The 15,270-nt window shown below is 39.7% G+C and overlaps 1 protein-coding gene across 1 annotated transcript in view; it reads left to right on the top strand.

Moving 5' to 3' along the window:
- The window catches only part of MED14 (mediator complex subunit 14), a 69,164-nt gene that overhangs the window by 27,794 nt on the left and 26,100 nt on the right, over positions 1 to 15,270 (top strand). Inside the window, exons 14-19 of the mRNA XM_024759835.1 lie at positions 2,767 to 2,926; positions 6,248 to 6,442; positions 6,832 to 6,966; positions 9,368 to 9,444; positions 13,948 to 14,108; positions 14,195 to 14,364. Of these exons, the coding sequence (XP_024615603.1) occupies positions 2,767 to 2,926; positions 6,248 to 6,442; positions 6,832 to 6,966; positions 9,368 to 9,444; positions 13,948 to 14,108; positions 14,195 to 14,364 (898 nt within the window). The remainder of the gene's footprint in view (positions 1 to 2,766; positions 2,927 to 6,247; positions 6,443 to 6,831; positions 6,967 to 9,367; positions 9,445 to 13,947; positions 14,109 to 14,194; positions 14,365 to 15,270) is intronic.

The following is a 15,270-nucleotide window of genomic DNA, read 5'->3' as shown; positions in this document are numbered from 1 at the left end:
TTAGGACAAGTGGTGAAAGCAAATCTATACAGACAGGGCTTCCCTGGTGGCGCAGTGGTTGAGAGTCCGCCTGCCGATGTAGGGGACACAGGTTCGTGTCCCAGTCCATGGAGGTCCCGCATGCAGCAGAGCGGCTGGGCCCGTGAGCCATGGCCGCTGAGACTGCGCGTCCGGAGCCTGTGCTCTGCAACGGGAGAGGCCACAACAGAGAGGCCTGCGTACCGCAAAAAAAAAAAAAGCTATACAGACAAAATCTCACACAGAAGCATATACATACACACTCACCAAAAGAGGAAAAGGGGAAGAAATAATAAATCTTGCTCTTAAAGTCCACCTCCTCAATTTGGGATGATTCGTTGTCTATTCATGTATTCCACAGATGCAGGGTACATCAAGTTGATTGTGGATATTTAATCCGCTGCTCCTGAGGCTGCTGGGAGAGATTTCCCTTTCTCTTCTTTGTTCACACAGCTCCTGGGGTTCAACTTTGGATTTGGCCCCGCCTGTGCGTGTAGGTCACCTGAGGGCGTCTGTTCTTTGCTCAGACAGGACGGGGTTAAAGGAGCAGCTGATTCGGGGGCTCTGACTCACTCAGGCCGGGGGGAGGGAGGGGTACGGATGCAGGGCGGGCCTGCGGCGGGAGAGGCCAGCGTGTCCAGCCTGAGGGCGCCGTGTGTTTTCCCAGGGAAGTTGTCCTTGGATCACGGGAAGTGGCGGGCTGCAGAAGCTCCCGAGAGGGGAGGTGTGGATAGTGACATTTGCTCGCACATAGGCTTCTTGGTGGTGGCAGCAGCGGCCTTAGCCTCTCATGTCCGTCTCTGGGGCCCGTGCTGTTAGCCCCGGCTCGCACCCATCTCTGGAGCTCCTTTAAGCAGCGTTCTTAATCCCCTCTCCTCGCGCACCAGGAAACAAAGAGGGAAGAAAAAGTCTCTTGCCTCTTAGGCAGCTCCAGACTTTTTCCCGGTCCCCACCCGCAGTCTCCGCCCGCGAAGGAGCTTCCTAGTGTGTGGAAACCTTTCCACTGGTGCAGGTCCCGTCCCTATTCTTTTGTCTCTGTTTATTCTTTTTTCTTTTGCCCTACCCAGGTACGTGGGGAGGTTCTTGCCTTTTGGGAGGTCTCAGTTCTTCTGCCAGCATTCAGTAGGTGTTCTCTAGGAGTTGTTACACGTGTAGATGTATTTCTGATGTATCTGTGGGGAGGAAGGTGATCTCCAAGTCTTACTCTTCCACCATCTTCCACCCGTAACTCAAATTTTTTTTTTTCTGCAAAGTCGTAACAAAAAAGTTGAGTGAGGGCTTCCCTGGTGGCGCAGTGGTTGAGAGTCCACCTGCCGATGCAGGGGACGCAGGTTCATGTCCCGGTCCGGGAAGATCCACATGCCACGGAGCGGCTGTAAAAAAAAGTTTAGTGAAATAGCAATCCCATATATGCTTTGAAAGAATATCTTGTACGTATTATTCACACATTTATAATTTATATATATTACATTTGTAATAGATTTAGATTTTTAATGTGGCAAATGAGCTTGTTTCTGGTTTGTTGTAATTAATCTCGGTTGGATTGATGATGACGCAAATCACAGGAGATAATGTGTATCTTAAGTGTTTCCATGGTTTTTTTAAAAATAACATCTATAGTAGAGATACCAGTCTCACAAAGGTATGTTGATGAGAGTGGAAGTAGAGATCTGAAAGCAGTTTTTGCAAGTTCAGAATATTCGTTTTTAACTGTCATCCAGAATGAGGCAAGTATTGGTGTATTTTAAAAATTTGTTTTCATTGTTTTATTAATAGTTCTAGCAATTGATCCTGTGAAGCTGTAGTTATATTTGTTTTTCAGGGTAAAAAAGCAGTTTCCAGATTCTATACGTTTTGGGGGGTAATAGTTGACAAAGTGCCGTTAAAATATTATATTATTAAACATGGTTTTACTGCACATGACTAGTAAATATTTTGTGTCACATGCGGCTCACCACAAAAATGCAGCAACATCCAAACTGGTCTGTGCCCTAGTGATCGTGATCTTGGATGTTGTGGCACTGTTAATGTTGCTATGAAAAGCTTCTATATTTGTATTCTTAGTTTTTGAGTTGTCTCATTGTGGATCAGTGAGAGTTTGTGTACCAATCATTTTATCCCTTTTTCACATATTATATGGTATCCTAGCCTCAAGGATAGACAGTCAGATAAAAGGAATAAGAGGAGTACTGTAGTAGAAGCATCAAAGTGAAATCTGGTGGCTTAACTGAGAGAGCGGGGAAGAAGGTAAGCAACACTTACTGGCACCTGCTAGGCATATCTGTCACTTTATATGTACAGTATAAAAACTGGGACTGAATATCTCCAGTGATACCAGAAAAATGAGATACTTTTATACTTATTGTTTGTTCTATTTTGTTTTATAAACACTTCAGGCATTTTATAAAAGATGTTGAGATTAGTTTGTGCTGTCTTATAAAGCATAGGAAATCTTTCATCTCCTATAATAAACTGATACAGTGTCTCAGCCTTAATACTAGTTAATTCTACCTTATTAATTAAAATCCATTCACACTGCAGTTTAAACTCCTTAAACTAGAACTAGAACTAACAGTCCAGTACAAAACTAGAGGAATGATTCATCATTATGGTCATGTGTCCTTTTACTAGATCAGTTAAATTTCATATTAATCGGTTTCTTAGTGGTCTTTAATCTATTTATAAATCAGTAGCACACAGTTAATCAGAAAAGTGTATGATTTTGTGATTTGGATTATCTCTTTTAAGGTTTTGGCTTGGACAACAGCGTTGCAAACAATCTATAAAACACTTGCCTACAATAAGCAGTGAAACATTGCAGCTGTCCAATTATTCAACCCATCCTATTGGAAACCTTTCTAAGAATAAGCTGTTCATTAAGCTTACCCGTCTTCCACAATACTACATTGTAAGTATGCAAAGGGGTGATTTGGGTGATCGAGTTCAGTAATTCTATTAATATCTTGAATAATTTATTGTTTGGTTTAACTTGCAAATGTATTTTATTGGATATTTGAATTTTGTACGGTGATTCTCAACCCAGGAGAGGGGAGAGAGATGGTAGGGATGAGGGAGAGAGGCAAATCATGTCTGTAAGAAATTATATAATGATTAGGCAGGGTTGGTGAATATAAGCTATGCCCCTATCCCTCACCCTAGGATCTCTCCTGTAGTGAGGCCTAGTTTCTGCTTGGAATGAGGCATCTCTGTGTAAGAAAAAATTTGAAAGCAACTACTGTGAAGGTTTGGAGATGTTTTGGTGTCAGATAAACTTGTTTGGCTTTAATCAAATGTTAACGTGTATAACGCTGCCTTTTAAATATGGCTGACTAAAGTAGCTTTATTTTCTCATCCTTAATTGATTGAAGGCATATACATCCATTTTATTGATTGCATGTACCTTTCAGTACACTGTAAAATCCTCGTTCCTTTTACACTCCAGGTGTTTTCTAGTAGTTCCTTTGAGATCATTGAATTGGTTAAAATTTGAAAGAGTTTGAAATATGGACTCATATATTTTATAAATATATGTCCTGCTTGTAGAAATTTTTGTGTATACCAAGTAGATATTTCTAGATAAGATTCTAAGGAGGTTGAAACAACTTAATTCAGGATTGTTGGTTGAAGGTAATGGGACTGAATTTTTTTTAAGGTTTTAAGCTGTACTTTTAAAAGATACTGTCATAAAAAGGTAGCCTGATATATCTTAAGTTAGGGTTACTTATGTCGATGAATAAGTCTGTCATTGATGTGAAGTTCACTTTTTTCTGAATTCTAAAATACCAGCTGTGGAACTAGATCTGGCACGTGACAGAGGATTGTTGTTTCAGTTCTCTGTGAGCTGCCCGGTCTACATATGAAATGATATACATAATAATCAAACCTATGAACACACAAAGATCTTTTGTACCCAGCCACACACAGAATTAAATGGTTATAATTTATTACTTTCTGACCTTATTTAGTATCAACAAAAAGCCAGGCTTTACGCTTCAGTGACTAGCGATTTACTATAAAGCAATAATTGGTTTCTCATGATTTAGACCAAAACTGAATGTATACTACTCTCCATCCTTCATCTTTCTCACTTAAGGATGATACGTTCATAGTAGTGGGAAGAACTACCATGGACATTAAGAACAGAGGAAAGTCTTCCTGCCTTTAAATGTCTTTCTGCTATTTTACTCTTGCCAGCTGTATTGAGATATAATTTACATACAGTAAAAATTCAGATGTTTTAGTGTCTGAAGTTTAAAAAATGCATACAGTTTTGTAACTGCCATCATCCCCCAGAACTCCCGCATGCTCTCCTCTATAATCAGACCCTCCCCCCACTCTCATCTAGTGACCACGGACCTGTTTTCTGTCTCTGTAGTTTTGCCTTTCAGTTTCGTTTCTTTCACTCAGCATAATGCCTTTGATTTTCATCCATATCGTTGTATACATGATAGTTCATGCTTCTTATTGCTGAGTAGTGTTCCATGGTATGGATGTATCACAGTTTGTTTGACCAGCCTCTCATTGAAGGCCATCTGGGTTGTTTCCAGTTTGGGGCAATTGTGAATAAAGCCGCTATACGTCTTTGCATATAGATTTTTTTGTGAACGTAAGTTTTCTTTTGGATAAGCAACTAAAAGTGGGATTGTTGGGTCATACACTAAGTGTATGTTTTTACCATTCTTGCCAGCACTTGGTATTGTGATTTTTTTTTTTAAAGTTAGCTATTCGGGACTTCCCTGGTGGCTCAGTGGTTAAGACACAGGTTCGAGCCCTGGTCTGGGAGGATCCCACATGCTGCGGAGCAACTAAGCCCGTGAGCCACAATGCTGAGCCTGCGCTCTAGAGCCCGTGAGCCACGGCTACTTAGCCCGCGTGCCACAACTACTGGAGCCCGTGCTCCACAACAAGAGAAGCCACCGCAATGAGACGCCCGCACACCACAATGAAGAGAAGCCCCCGTTTGCCACAACTAGAGAAAGCCCGCGTGCAGCAACGAAGACCCAACGCAGGCAAAAATAAATAAATAACTTAATAAGTTAAAAAAACCCATAAACCACAACAGTAATTTCTTTAAAAAAAATGTTATCCGTTCTGATAGATGTGTAGTGGTATCTTATTGTAGTCTTAATTTATGCTGCCCTGATGGCTGATGGTGTTGAATATCATTTCGTGTGCTGATTTGCCATCCGTATAGCTTTAGTGAAGTTCCATTTTACTTTTAATCCTTCCATTTCCTCAGGTGCCTCAGCATTTATGCTTACGTGTTGACCAAACAATTTCCTGAAGAGAGTGTGTGGGGAGGAGGAGGTGGAGAGAAGGGAGGCAGGAACAGAGACATAAAAGTATGTGTTGGTCAAGAGCCTTGTCCCATGGCATTCGTTTCTCTCACTTCTTAAAGTATTTAGGGGACTTTCCTTAAATTTTAGGTAGACCTTGAAAATAGTAAGCTGTTATAGTGAGTAAGAGCAAGGTCTCTGGATCCAGACTTCTAGGATCAAAACGTATCACTTCTCAGCTCTGAGACCTTGGGCAATTAACCTAACTTTTTTGTGCCTCAGTTTCTTTATCAGAAAAATGAAGATAAGAATCCCTACTTCATAGAGTTTTTAGGGGGATTAAATGTGTTAACATCTGTCAAGTACTTAGGACAGTACGTGGCACACAGTAAGCTCTGTATCAGTGTTAACTACTGTTGATGTTATTATCCTCCCAGTGACTGTATATATATTTCAGTTGAAAAATCAGAGTTTATTTTTATATGCTTCCAAGTATGAGAGGTAGTTGTCATTTTTCCTCTGCCATAAGAGTGGAATTCTTAGGCTGTTTCATTGGTTAAGAGAGACAGCAGGGCAATTTAAAATAGATGCTATTCTAGAAAATCTAGAAGACCTGCTGGACTTAAGCAGAAAATGTTTTCAATTTATAAGCTAAGGTATGAATTCAAGAACACTTAATGCTGATAGTCTAAATGTTCCATTTGCTCTAGTTTATGGTTGCATTTACTTTTATCATTGTTCTTTAGCCTGATCTATTTTTTTAGAAAACAAATTACATATTTAATTGCAGTGCCTTTTTTTTTTTGAGATCATGACTGATTTGTCCTTGTTTAAAGAAAAAAGGCATCCACATTAGGTATATAATTCTGAGCCCTACTTGATATAAGGAGGAAAATATCCAACACTTATCAGTTACGTCTCTGAGACTCATTTCTGATTTGGGGCCTTTTTAGGTTGTGGAGATGTTGGAAGTTCCCAATAAACCCACACAGCTGTCATACAAGTACTACTTCATGTCTGTGAATGCTGCAGATCGTGAAGACAGCCCTGTCATGGCCCTCCTGCTGCAGCAGTTCAAGGAAAACATCCAGGAATTAGTTTATCGTACAAAAAACGGGAAACAGCCTAGAAGCAGTACCAAGCGCAAGGTACGATCACATACAGAAACGAGCACAGGGTTTGCGTGTATGAACTTTGCTGTGCTCTTTAACCATTTTTAAATGGGAAAGAATTTGGTATGGTTTTTAAGAGACTGAGCAGCAATAAGGTTTAGGTAACAAATGTCTATGTATTCTTGCAAATGTTTCTCTCTTAATTAATAATTATATACCATTTTCCAAAAGACAGCTTGTTAAATACATAATATTTACTACTAAATTTCCAGCGTTTAGGTCAATATTTGCTCAGTAAATATTTGTTGAATGAATTAACATTTGTTTTGGTTAACCTTGACTTTTGTTATAGTAGTACAACTGCCTTAACTAATTGCATCACACGTGCTTTTTTTACCCACTTGTGTTCTTTACTTAAATTCTAGTTGTCTGATGATCTGTGTCCAGTAGAACCCAAGAAAACCAAACGATCAGGAGAAATGTGTGCCTTCAATAAAGTTCTAGCTCACTTTGTTGCTATGTGTGATACAAATATGCCATTTGTAGGACTTCGGTTGGAGGTAATTTGGGGTACTCTAAGTAATTTTAAAATGCCTTGCTAAAGCTACATGAATTCCATTAGAACCGGATGGTTGTGATCACTTGTATATTTTGGGAGGGGTGGGGTTGAAATCACAGCATCTCGTGGTATACATGTAAAACATGAGTTAAATTATTTCATCTCTCTGGTTCCAAATTGTGGGCCTTCTGTTCTTTGTGGAAATGGAAAGTAAATTCTTCTAGTTTAAAAAAAAAAAAGACAACTTTTGAGAATTAACATCTTACTTGTATACCTCTTAGGAGCATTATTTACCCTTTTAGAGATGGGTAGTTGATAAAGGGGTGGCTCATTTTTCAGTGGGTGAAGCTGTACATATTGCTTACTAATAAAATTGGGTTCCTTTCTGAGAAGCAGGTCAGAAAGAATATTAAACTAAATTTTTACTCTTTTCCTATGGAAGAAGCAATAGACTTATGCAGAGTTAGTGTCTTTCAAGAGTACACAATCGTGATATCCAGCATGATCCCCAAACATGAAAGTAAAGGGAGGTAACAGAACCTGCATTTTTGTATTTCCAAAAAGGGCTTTTGCCAAGTATTATAAAAAAAAAAAAAAAAAAAAAAAAAAAAAAAAAAAAACCTTAATTATTTCCCTCCAGTTTAAAGTTTTACTTTCTGTAAGACTCCTCCCCTCTGTAAATTATTGGGAATGAAGAAGAGACCTAGGAACCTGGAAGTGGATTATTTCAGTTGGGCTGATGATAGTCTTGGGAAGACTTGTTGAAAACATTTTGATTCTTTAGAGCAGGAATCAACAGACTTTTTCTATAAAGGGCCAGATGGTAAATATTTTAAGCCTTTGTGGGTCATGGTCTTTTATTACAGCTTTTCAAATCTGCTGTTGTAGTGTGAGCCAGCCATAGTTGATATTTAAACAAATGAGTGTGGCTGTGTTCCAGCAAAACTTTATTTACCAAAACAGGCAGTGGCTGGCTTTGGCCCATGAGCTGTTGTATGCCAACCGCTGCTTTATAGGGTTTTGGGAACTGAAGGCCGAGAATAAGGTGTGAAATTGTGAGGAGCAGCAGTAGCCCAGAAAATCCAAGCCCAGAAATAGGCTAAAGTAGATACTTATGTCCACAGCGTCCCCGCTCCTAGAACTGTAAGCTTGACGGATGTCCTCTTGTCTGGGAACTGGCCAAAGCTCCAAAACTGTGCGGTGTCCGTGCTTGTATCTACTTAACTGTGTCGTTGGGCTTTTTCATCGTGCCATGTGGATTGGTTACATGAATGTCATTCAGTTACTCCCTTGCAGTGGGAAGGGAGGCTACATGATGCCCAGAGGCAGTGTAATGCCTCATTCATTGTCTGCTGTCTTCCCCGTTACCCACAGGCTAGAAGTTGCAAAAGCTTGTGTCTTCGTAGTGTCCCTATAGACACCTGTAGGCATATGGCCTCTGTCCCCCTTCCCTGTGCTCCTATACCTGTTGCACACATAGGCCATGTAACATTCTGTAGTAGTCTACTGAACTCAGTCAAGCTCTTAAAAACTTAACTTTTTCTTCTCTCAATGAAAAAGATCAATGAAAAAGATATGTTAAAGGTAAAAGCAAGCACATTTTCTGCTTAAAGTAATTTATATTAAGATGTGAATAACTAAATCTAGTCTTACCAGGAATGTTTATATTTCTGATCCATAGAAGAGAAGCCCTCCCACACTTTGCTTCCTTTTGAATCTGGACCCCTCCTGCCTATTTGGTCAGCAGCTATTTTCCTAAACCTCTGCTCTTCCCAGGCCCAAAGAGCAGGGCTCAGTGAAATGCTTAGGGCTGCTTTAAATCCTTTCTGGAACAAGGTGGGTATAAATAAGTAAATACTCTGTCAGAGAAGGCCTGGGAATATGTGCTGAAGGCAAGCATTTCTTTGCTAGATCAGATGACTTCCTGGCATACCCAAATAACCTGTAGTTCCACTGATAAGGTCTCAGGCACTATCCCTGCATTTATCTTTTTAACTCATTTACTGAATCCTCCAATTGGGAATGATACCTCACTGGGTAAATGCATAAAGTGAAAACCTTTTCTTCTTGGGTTTCACGGAGGAAACAGTTGTTAAAAATAAAAATGTATTCCAGAAAAGTTATAAACGGAAAAATATTGTTTGTGATTAAATATGAGATGTGGCTATGACTCGAACTTTGTTTTCAAACAAACATAATTGAATCACACAAGAAAACCAGTCTTATTTGGTTTCCCAGGAAATCGGATGATGGGGGCACAATGCTCGTGCCTAATACGTTGTCACTTTGGGACAGAGTGACCCTAGTACAGATGCCATGAGAATAGAGACAGTAGTACTTAGAAAAGGTAGTTTCCTTTGTAAAATTGGTGGTCTGACATAACTGTGCTTTTCTGTTTTCAGCTGTCCAATCTGGAGATTCCACATCAAGGAGTGCAAATGGAAGGTGATGGCTTCAGTCATGCGATTCGCTTATTGAAGTAAGTCCCCGTCACGTGTCTTTAGGGGATGAAATCTTAAGGGGTTGGTGATTAGATTGATGTCGAAGGTGAGAAAGAGGAGAAGGTGGCAAAGATAACTCTTAGTTTTATCTTGGGCAAATGATGGATGACAGTGATGTTTTCCAAGACAGGACCGAAGATGTGAGTTTGAAGGGGCTTTGCTAAGTTTGAGGTGCCTAGACATCCCTTTGGGCAGGCAGGGTTGTGTCTCAAGCCCAGGTGAGTGGTCTGGGCAGGAGAAGTAAATGAGTCGGTACCAAGGTGAAAGTAATTGAGCTGGGATAGTAACTTAGATCACCGGGAAAGAGCACGCAGAGGGAGATGGGCAGAGGGCTTGGTTCTAAACGGGTAGAAGACAAGGGGGCCAAAGGATGCTTAGAGGGAAAACTAAGGCAGCGTGTGTGATTTATAAGGTGACCAGGATGGACTTGCAAAGCTAGAATGCCATTTAAGAGATCACCCTTTTTGGTGCACAAAGCAGTTTTCTTTTTTGGACATTTGTATTGTTTATTAGACGTTGCTTAATAATATAAATCATAGAAGCAATTTTTATTTATTGAATTCCTGTCTGCCAAGACATGGCGGCTCTGCAATTTGAGCCAGCGGGGCTTTAATTTTTGTTACTTGGGAATCAATTTGCCCTGTGGAAGGTGGGAAGGACTCACAGATAGCGTGCACTCCACCCATGTGTCATGGTGCTCACGTTAGATAAAGAGTTGAAGAACTAGAATAGCTGCCCTGCCTGGTTACCTTAATGCCATCTCCATCTCCACAAAAAGCTTTCTGGGGAGAGAGCTGGTCTTAGAATAGACATCAAAAGGAAAATGTAAAACTTTTAATTAATTTACCTTTGGTTTTACATTACTTCTTCCTAAAGTATAGGGTTTTTTTCTTTTTACTCTTTTTGACAACTGTAGATTAATAGATGATAACATTTGTGTTCTATTCTCTTAGTTATATTTTTCATGTTTTGCAAGAATCTTAAAATATCTTGCTCTGGGCATTTTTACAAAAGAAATTTCAGTCCCCTTTATTCTTGAACTCAAGAGAATTCATTATAGTCCTTACGTGGAGAGGAAGCACTTCATATTTTTTAATCTTCATTTTACAATAATTTTTGAGAAAGTCTTTACTATATCCTGGCTATTGTTTTCTTTATTTAAAACTTAAAAGGAAAATACATAGAAATGGACAAAGAGATCTGTTTGGTACAAGCTGTCCGTTATCGAGGGAAGGAAAAAATAATAAATGTCTATATCTGGGATAGATCTAATTATAATTAGTAAGTAATTGCTCTAATTCATTTAATCTTCAGAAACTCTTCTTTTAAGCATTTAGTCCTAGGTATATTCATATTAAATGGGAGTATGACTTCAAAGCTTTAAAATTGAGCATAGATTTCTCCTCTTTGCTAAAAAATATGTTCTGTTCTTGTTCAGCTTATCTCCTTGAAAATCTGTTGAGCAGGCCTCCTTGCTGTATCTCTGAAAATATGGAAAACACCTTAGACTGCTCTGGTTCATGGGCCTGTTGCCTTGTGCAAACTCAAGAGCCTTGATCCCACTGCTCAGATGACACAGTCTCGAGAGCAGCATGCTCGCAGTGCCTTGTTTTGAGCTCTTAAGCAAACTTTCCACCCTCTCCTGAACTAACATTACAGTAATGGGCAGTGGTGCTGGTCCTCCAGCCACGCCCACAAGGTTTTTTCATCTCGTGATTCGTTTGCCCCTGGTAGCTTATGCAAGTAATGCACAGGCGCAGCTCTTTTTTGCAAGTTGTGTGACTCGGCTTGTCAGTTATGCGACTGAGTCCTTCTGCATATGCACGTGCAATCTATATAAAATCCACCCCACTTTCCTTGTAGGTGCAGTTGTGCCGCTTTTATTAGCACTTTCAGTGATCTTCCTCCCCACTTTTGCACTGTGGGGACATAACGTGGTTACTGATGTTTGTAAAATCCCTCAGAACGAAACTGACACGCAGCACGTGATGGCGGAGAAGGAGCAGTGCTGATACACATCTGCCCTAGAAGACCAGAGCTTACTTTCTAAATTTGTTCAGTATTCAGAATTACAGGAGAAAAATCAGTCAGAAGTAGCTGTTTAGATCAAAACACTTTTTTGAAATGATAGAAATGTTCAGATATGTTATAAATCCATTGTCCGGGGAACATCTTCCTCAGTTCTTAATTTTTGGCAAATGTATTGAATAATAGTATTTTGTGCTTGTAATGATTTTGTCAGGTTTCCTTTTGGGGGAACCTGTTTTTTTTGTTTTTTTCTTTCCACCTCACATGATCATGCAGGTAGGATCAAAGTTATTGTTATTTCTCTCTGTTACATGTATAACCTTAAAAGCAGGTAGATATTTTGCAGGTTCCTTGAAATAAAGCCAATTATATCGGTATCACAGATTAAGAAAGTGACATAGAATGCATTTTCAGGGTCGTGTTGTCCCTGAGAACATAAATTGGAAGGAGTCTTACTTAATTCTTACTTCAAAACATGCTGACTTCTATGTGTTCATTTTCTAACCAGATGGATTTCATGAAATACCTATTTTATGTGAAAGAAGGATAATGTACTGCATTTATATTTTCAAACTCAGGATTTAAAAAATCTATCTGAATTGGCTGCTTTATAACTACTGTGGATTAGAGGTACATTTTGAGGGGGAAGGGCAGGCAAAAGTCCTCAGTATACCCGAAGTTCGAAGCATATGTGCAGTGTATGTGATTTCTATAATAACTGCCCCAAATAATGTTGGACAGAATCTTCTTGGTAGTGAGTGATAACAAGTATGTAGTATGAAATATTAACTTTTGAAAAAACTTTAAAACCTGTACTTTTTTTTTTTTTTTTTGCGGTACGCGGGCCTCTCACTGTCGTGGCCTCTCCCGTTGCGGAGCACAGGCTCCGGACGCGCAGGCTCAGCGGCCATGGCTCACGGGCCCAGCCGCTCCGCGGCATGTGGGATCTTCCCGGACCGGGGCACGAACCCGCGTCCCCTGCATCGGCAGGCGGACTCTCAACCACTGCGCCACCAGGGAAGCCCAAACGTGTACATTTAAAACAGGCTGTGGTGGAATTTTTAATTTACTGAGAAAATTTCAGTACATTAATTCTATTTTTATGCAACCTGGATAGCTTTCTTTCCCCCTACAGGTTTTATTTTTTACCATATACAATCTCTGTCTCTTTTTTCTCTCTTAAATTGTTTATTCTAGGTCAGTGGTTCTCAACCTCAGGGCAGTGTTCCCTGCCAGGGAACATTGAGCAATGTTTGGAGATATTTTTGGTTCTCATTAACTGAGAAGGAGGGGTGGGAGGTGCTACTGGCAGCTGGTAGGTAGAGGCCAGGGTAGGATAACCTGCACAGGATAGCCCTCCACAGCAAAGAATTCTGCAGCCCAGGATGTCACTATTGCCGACCCTGAGAAAGCCTGGTCTAGGTGTTATATCTGAATGAGAGGCCTGAACCAAAATTCCATATTTCTAGTTATATTGTTTTTTGCTTAGATTTTGATAATTATTATACCAAGTCTGATAATTAACTCACCTTCCCTGTGAGTTAAAGGATAATGTGTAATTAAATATTATCTCATTATTTCATCCATTACTGAAAAAACAGCCAAAATATATTACCTCATCATGTTTTATGACAAATAAGGTAGTTCATAAAGTTGCAAGAGATGGGTATTTTAAGACACCGAAGCTAATATATTCCTCTTGTATATGTGGTATATGTAAGTGACAGTATGTATGTTAAATGAGTTGATACATGTGTAGCTCCATCACAGTGAGTTACCTCTACAGAGGAGGAGGGGAGAAGGTGGGGGGAGATAACGAACCTGAAATTTTGTCATGGCAGTCAGTGATCAAGACTTGGTTTTACTGCAAGGAGAAACTAACATATATGAATACCTGCTGTATCAGCCACCATAAGTACTTTATATATATGTTTTGTCATGTTTTAAAATCAGAGACCCATAAGGTAATTATTTATCTCCATTTTATAGTTGCGAAACTGCAATTCAGAGAGGTTGAATGTGGCTGAGTCAGAATTAGAATGCAGGTCCCTTACTCCAAAGCCCTTGTTCTTTTCACTGTGTCATCCTGACTTCAAAGAGTGGTCTTAAAAGTATTTTGTTCTCCTTAGCTTTTCCTTGAGGATGTTCTAGGTAGATTTCATAGAAAGCCAGTATCTTTGATTTTCTGAGAAATTGTGGTCTTTTCTAATAACAAGATTAAGGACGAAGGCGAGCATCACTGTTAAAATGAGAGTCCTAATCCATATTGATATGAATGGAAGTGGGTTAAATGCTATTAACTGCTGTGAATTGTTTCGTTCTCTTGCAGAAGGTGCCTAGTAGTGGACTTTGAACCAAAGCTCTAATATGATACCCTGCCTGTCATTGTGTAGATTGTGCTTTTGTCTTTCTGTGATATGAAGTACACTTCATATGCTGTCTTTCATCACCAGAATTCCTCCCTGTAAGGGTGTAAATGAGGAAACCCAAAAGGCTCTGGACCGCTCTCTTCTCGATTGCACTTTCCGATTACAAGGTAGAAATAACCGCACCTGGGTGGCAGAGTTAGTGTTTGCAAATTGTCCACTTAATGGCACTTCTACCAGGGAGCAAGGTGAGACGCTTCACACACTTTGTCTTTGCATATTTCTGGGTTGTTTTTTGTGTTGGTTACTATTAATCTTTTCTTTTAATCTGTAGGACCATCCCGGCATGTTTATCTGACATATGAAAACCTGTTGTCTGAACCTGTTGGTGGTAGAAAAGTGGTTGAAATGTTCCTTAATGACTGGAATAGCATCGCACGATTATATGAGTGTGTGTTGGAATTTGCACGTTCTCTACCAGGTACAAGTGATAATCTTCGTTTGGTGCGGAGGGAGGGGGGAAGCATCCGCCACCGCCTTTTTTAACTGAGGAAGTGAAACCATGCACATTGTAAAAAAAAAAAAAAAATCGTCAGTCTATCCCCGAGAGACAGCCACTGTGATGATTCGTATATATTGAGAAATTTTAACACACAGGTATACCAGATTATAATAATAGTGCTTATTGAGAGTTTACTGTGTACCACACAATGTAATAAACGCTTGTATTAACTCATTCACTCCTCACAGTCACCCTGTGAGGTAACTTATCATCCCTCATTTCACAAATGAAGAAAACAAGTCACACAGACTTAAGAAACTTGCTGAAGTTCACGTAGCTAGCAAAGGGCAGGGCTGGAATTGGAACCCATAAACCACTATGCTGTACTGCTTCAGTACATCTCCGCCCCTGCCCTGGCCCCCTTTTGTCGAAATGGAAATTGAAGCCTACTACCTATTTATTTATTTCTTCTTATTACTATTGTCAACCAACTAAGTAAACTGTTAGAAATACTTTCAGCTTTTTTTTTTCTTTTTAAGACATTTTTCTTTTTTAAATTTATTTTTGGCTGCGTTGTGTCTTCATTGCTGCGCGTGGGCTTTCTCTAGATGCGGCGAGTGGGGGCTACTGTTCGTTGCGGTGCGCGGGCTCCTCATTGCGGTGGCTTCTCTTGTTGTGGAGCACTTCCACTAGAACAAGCACCATGTCTGTTTTGGTTTTTTCCCCCATTTTAAAAATTTTTCTATCTTTTTTTCTTTTTTTTTTTTTTTTTTTTTAAAACTAAGTTATATATACAGAGACCTTTCTATCTAGGCATATACTATTGCCAAGATGCCCTCTTTTTCAAATATATATTTTAAAATTTCGTATGTATAATCTTAAACTTGTTTTCTTTCTGTTTAGACATA

The sequence above is a fragment of the Neophocaena asiaeorientalis genome, unplaced genomic scaffold, assembly GCF_003031525.2.
Source record: "Neophocaena asiaeorientalis asiaeorientalis breed wild unplaced genomic scaffold, Neophocaena_asiaeorientalis_V1.1 scaffold312, whole genome shotgun sequence".
NCBI classification, from domain to species: Eukaryota; Metazoa; Chordata; class Mammalia; order Artiodactyla; family Phocoenidae; genus Neophocaena; species Neophocaena asiaeorientalis.
The sequence above is the reverse complement of the archived record's forward strand: the minus strand, read 5'-3'. Positions and strand labels throughout refer to the sequence as shown.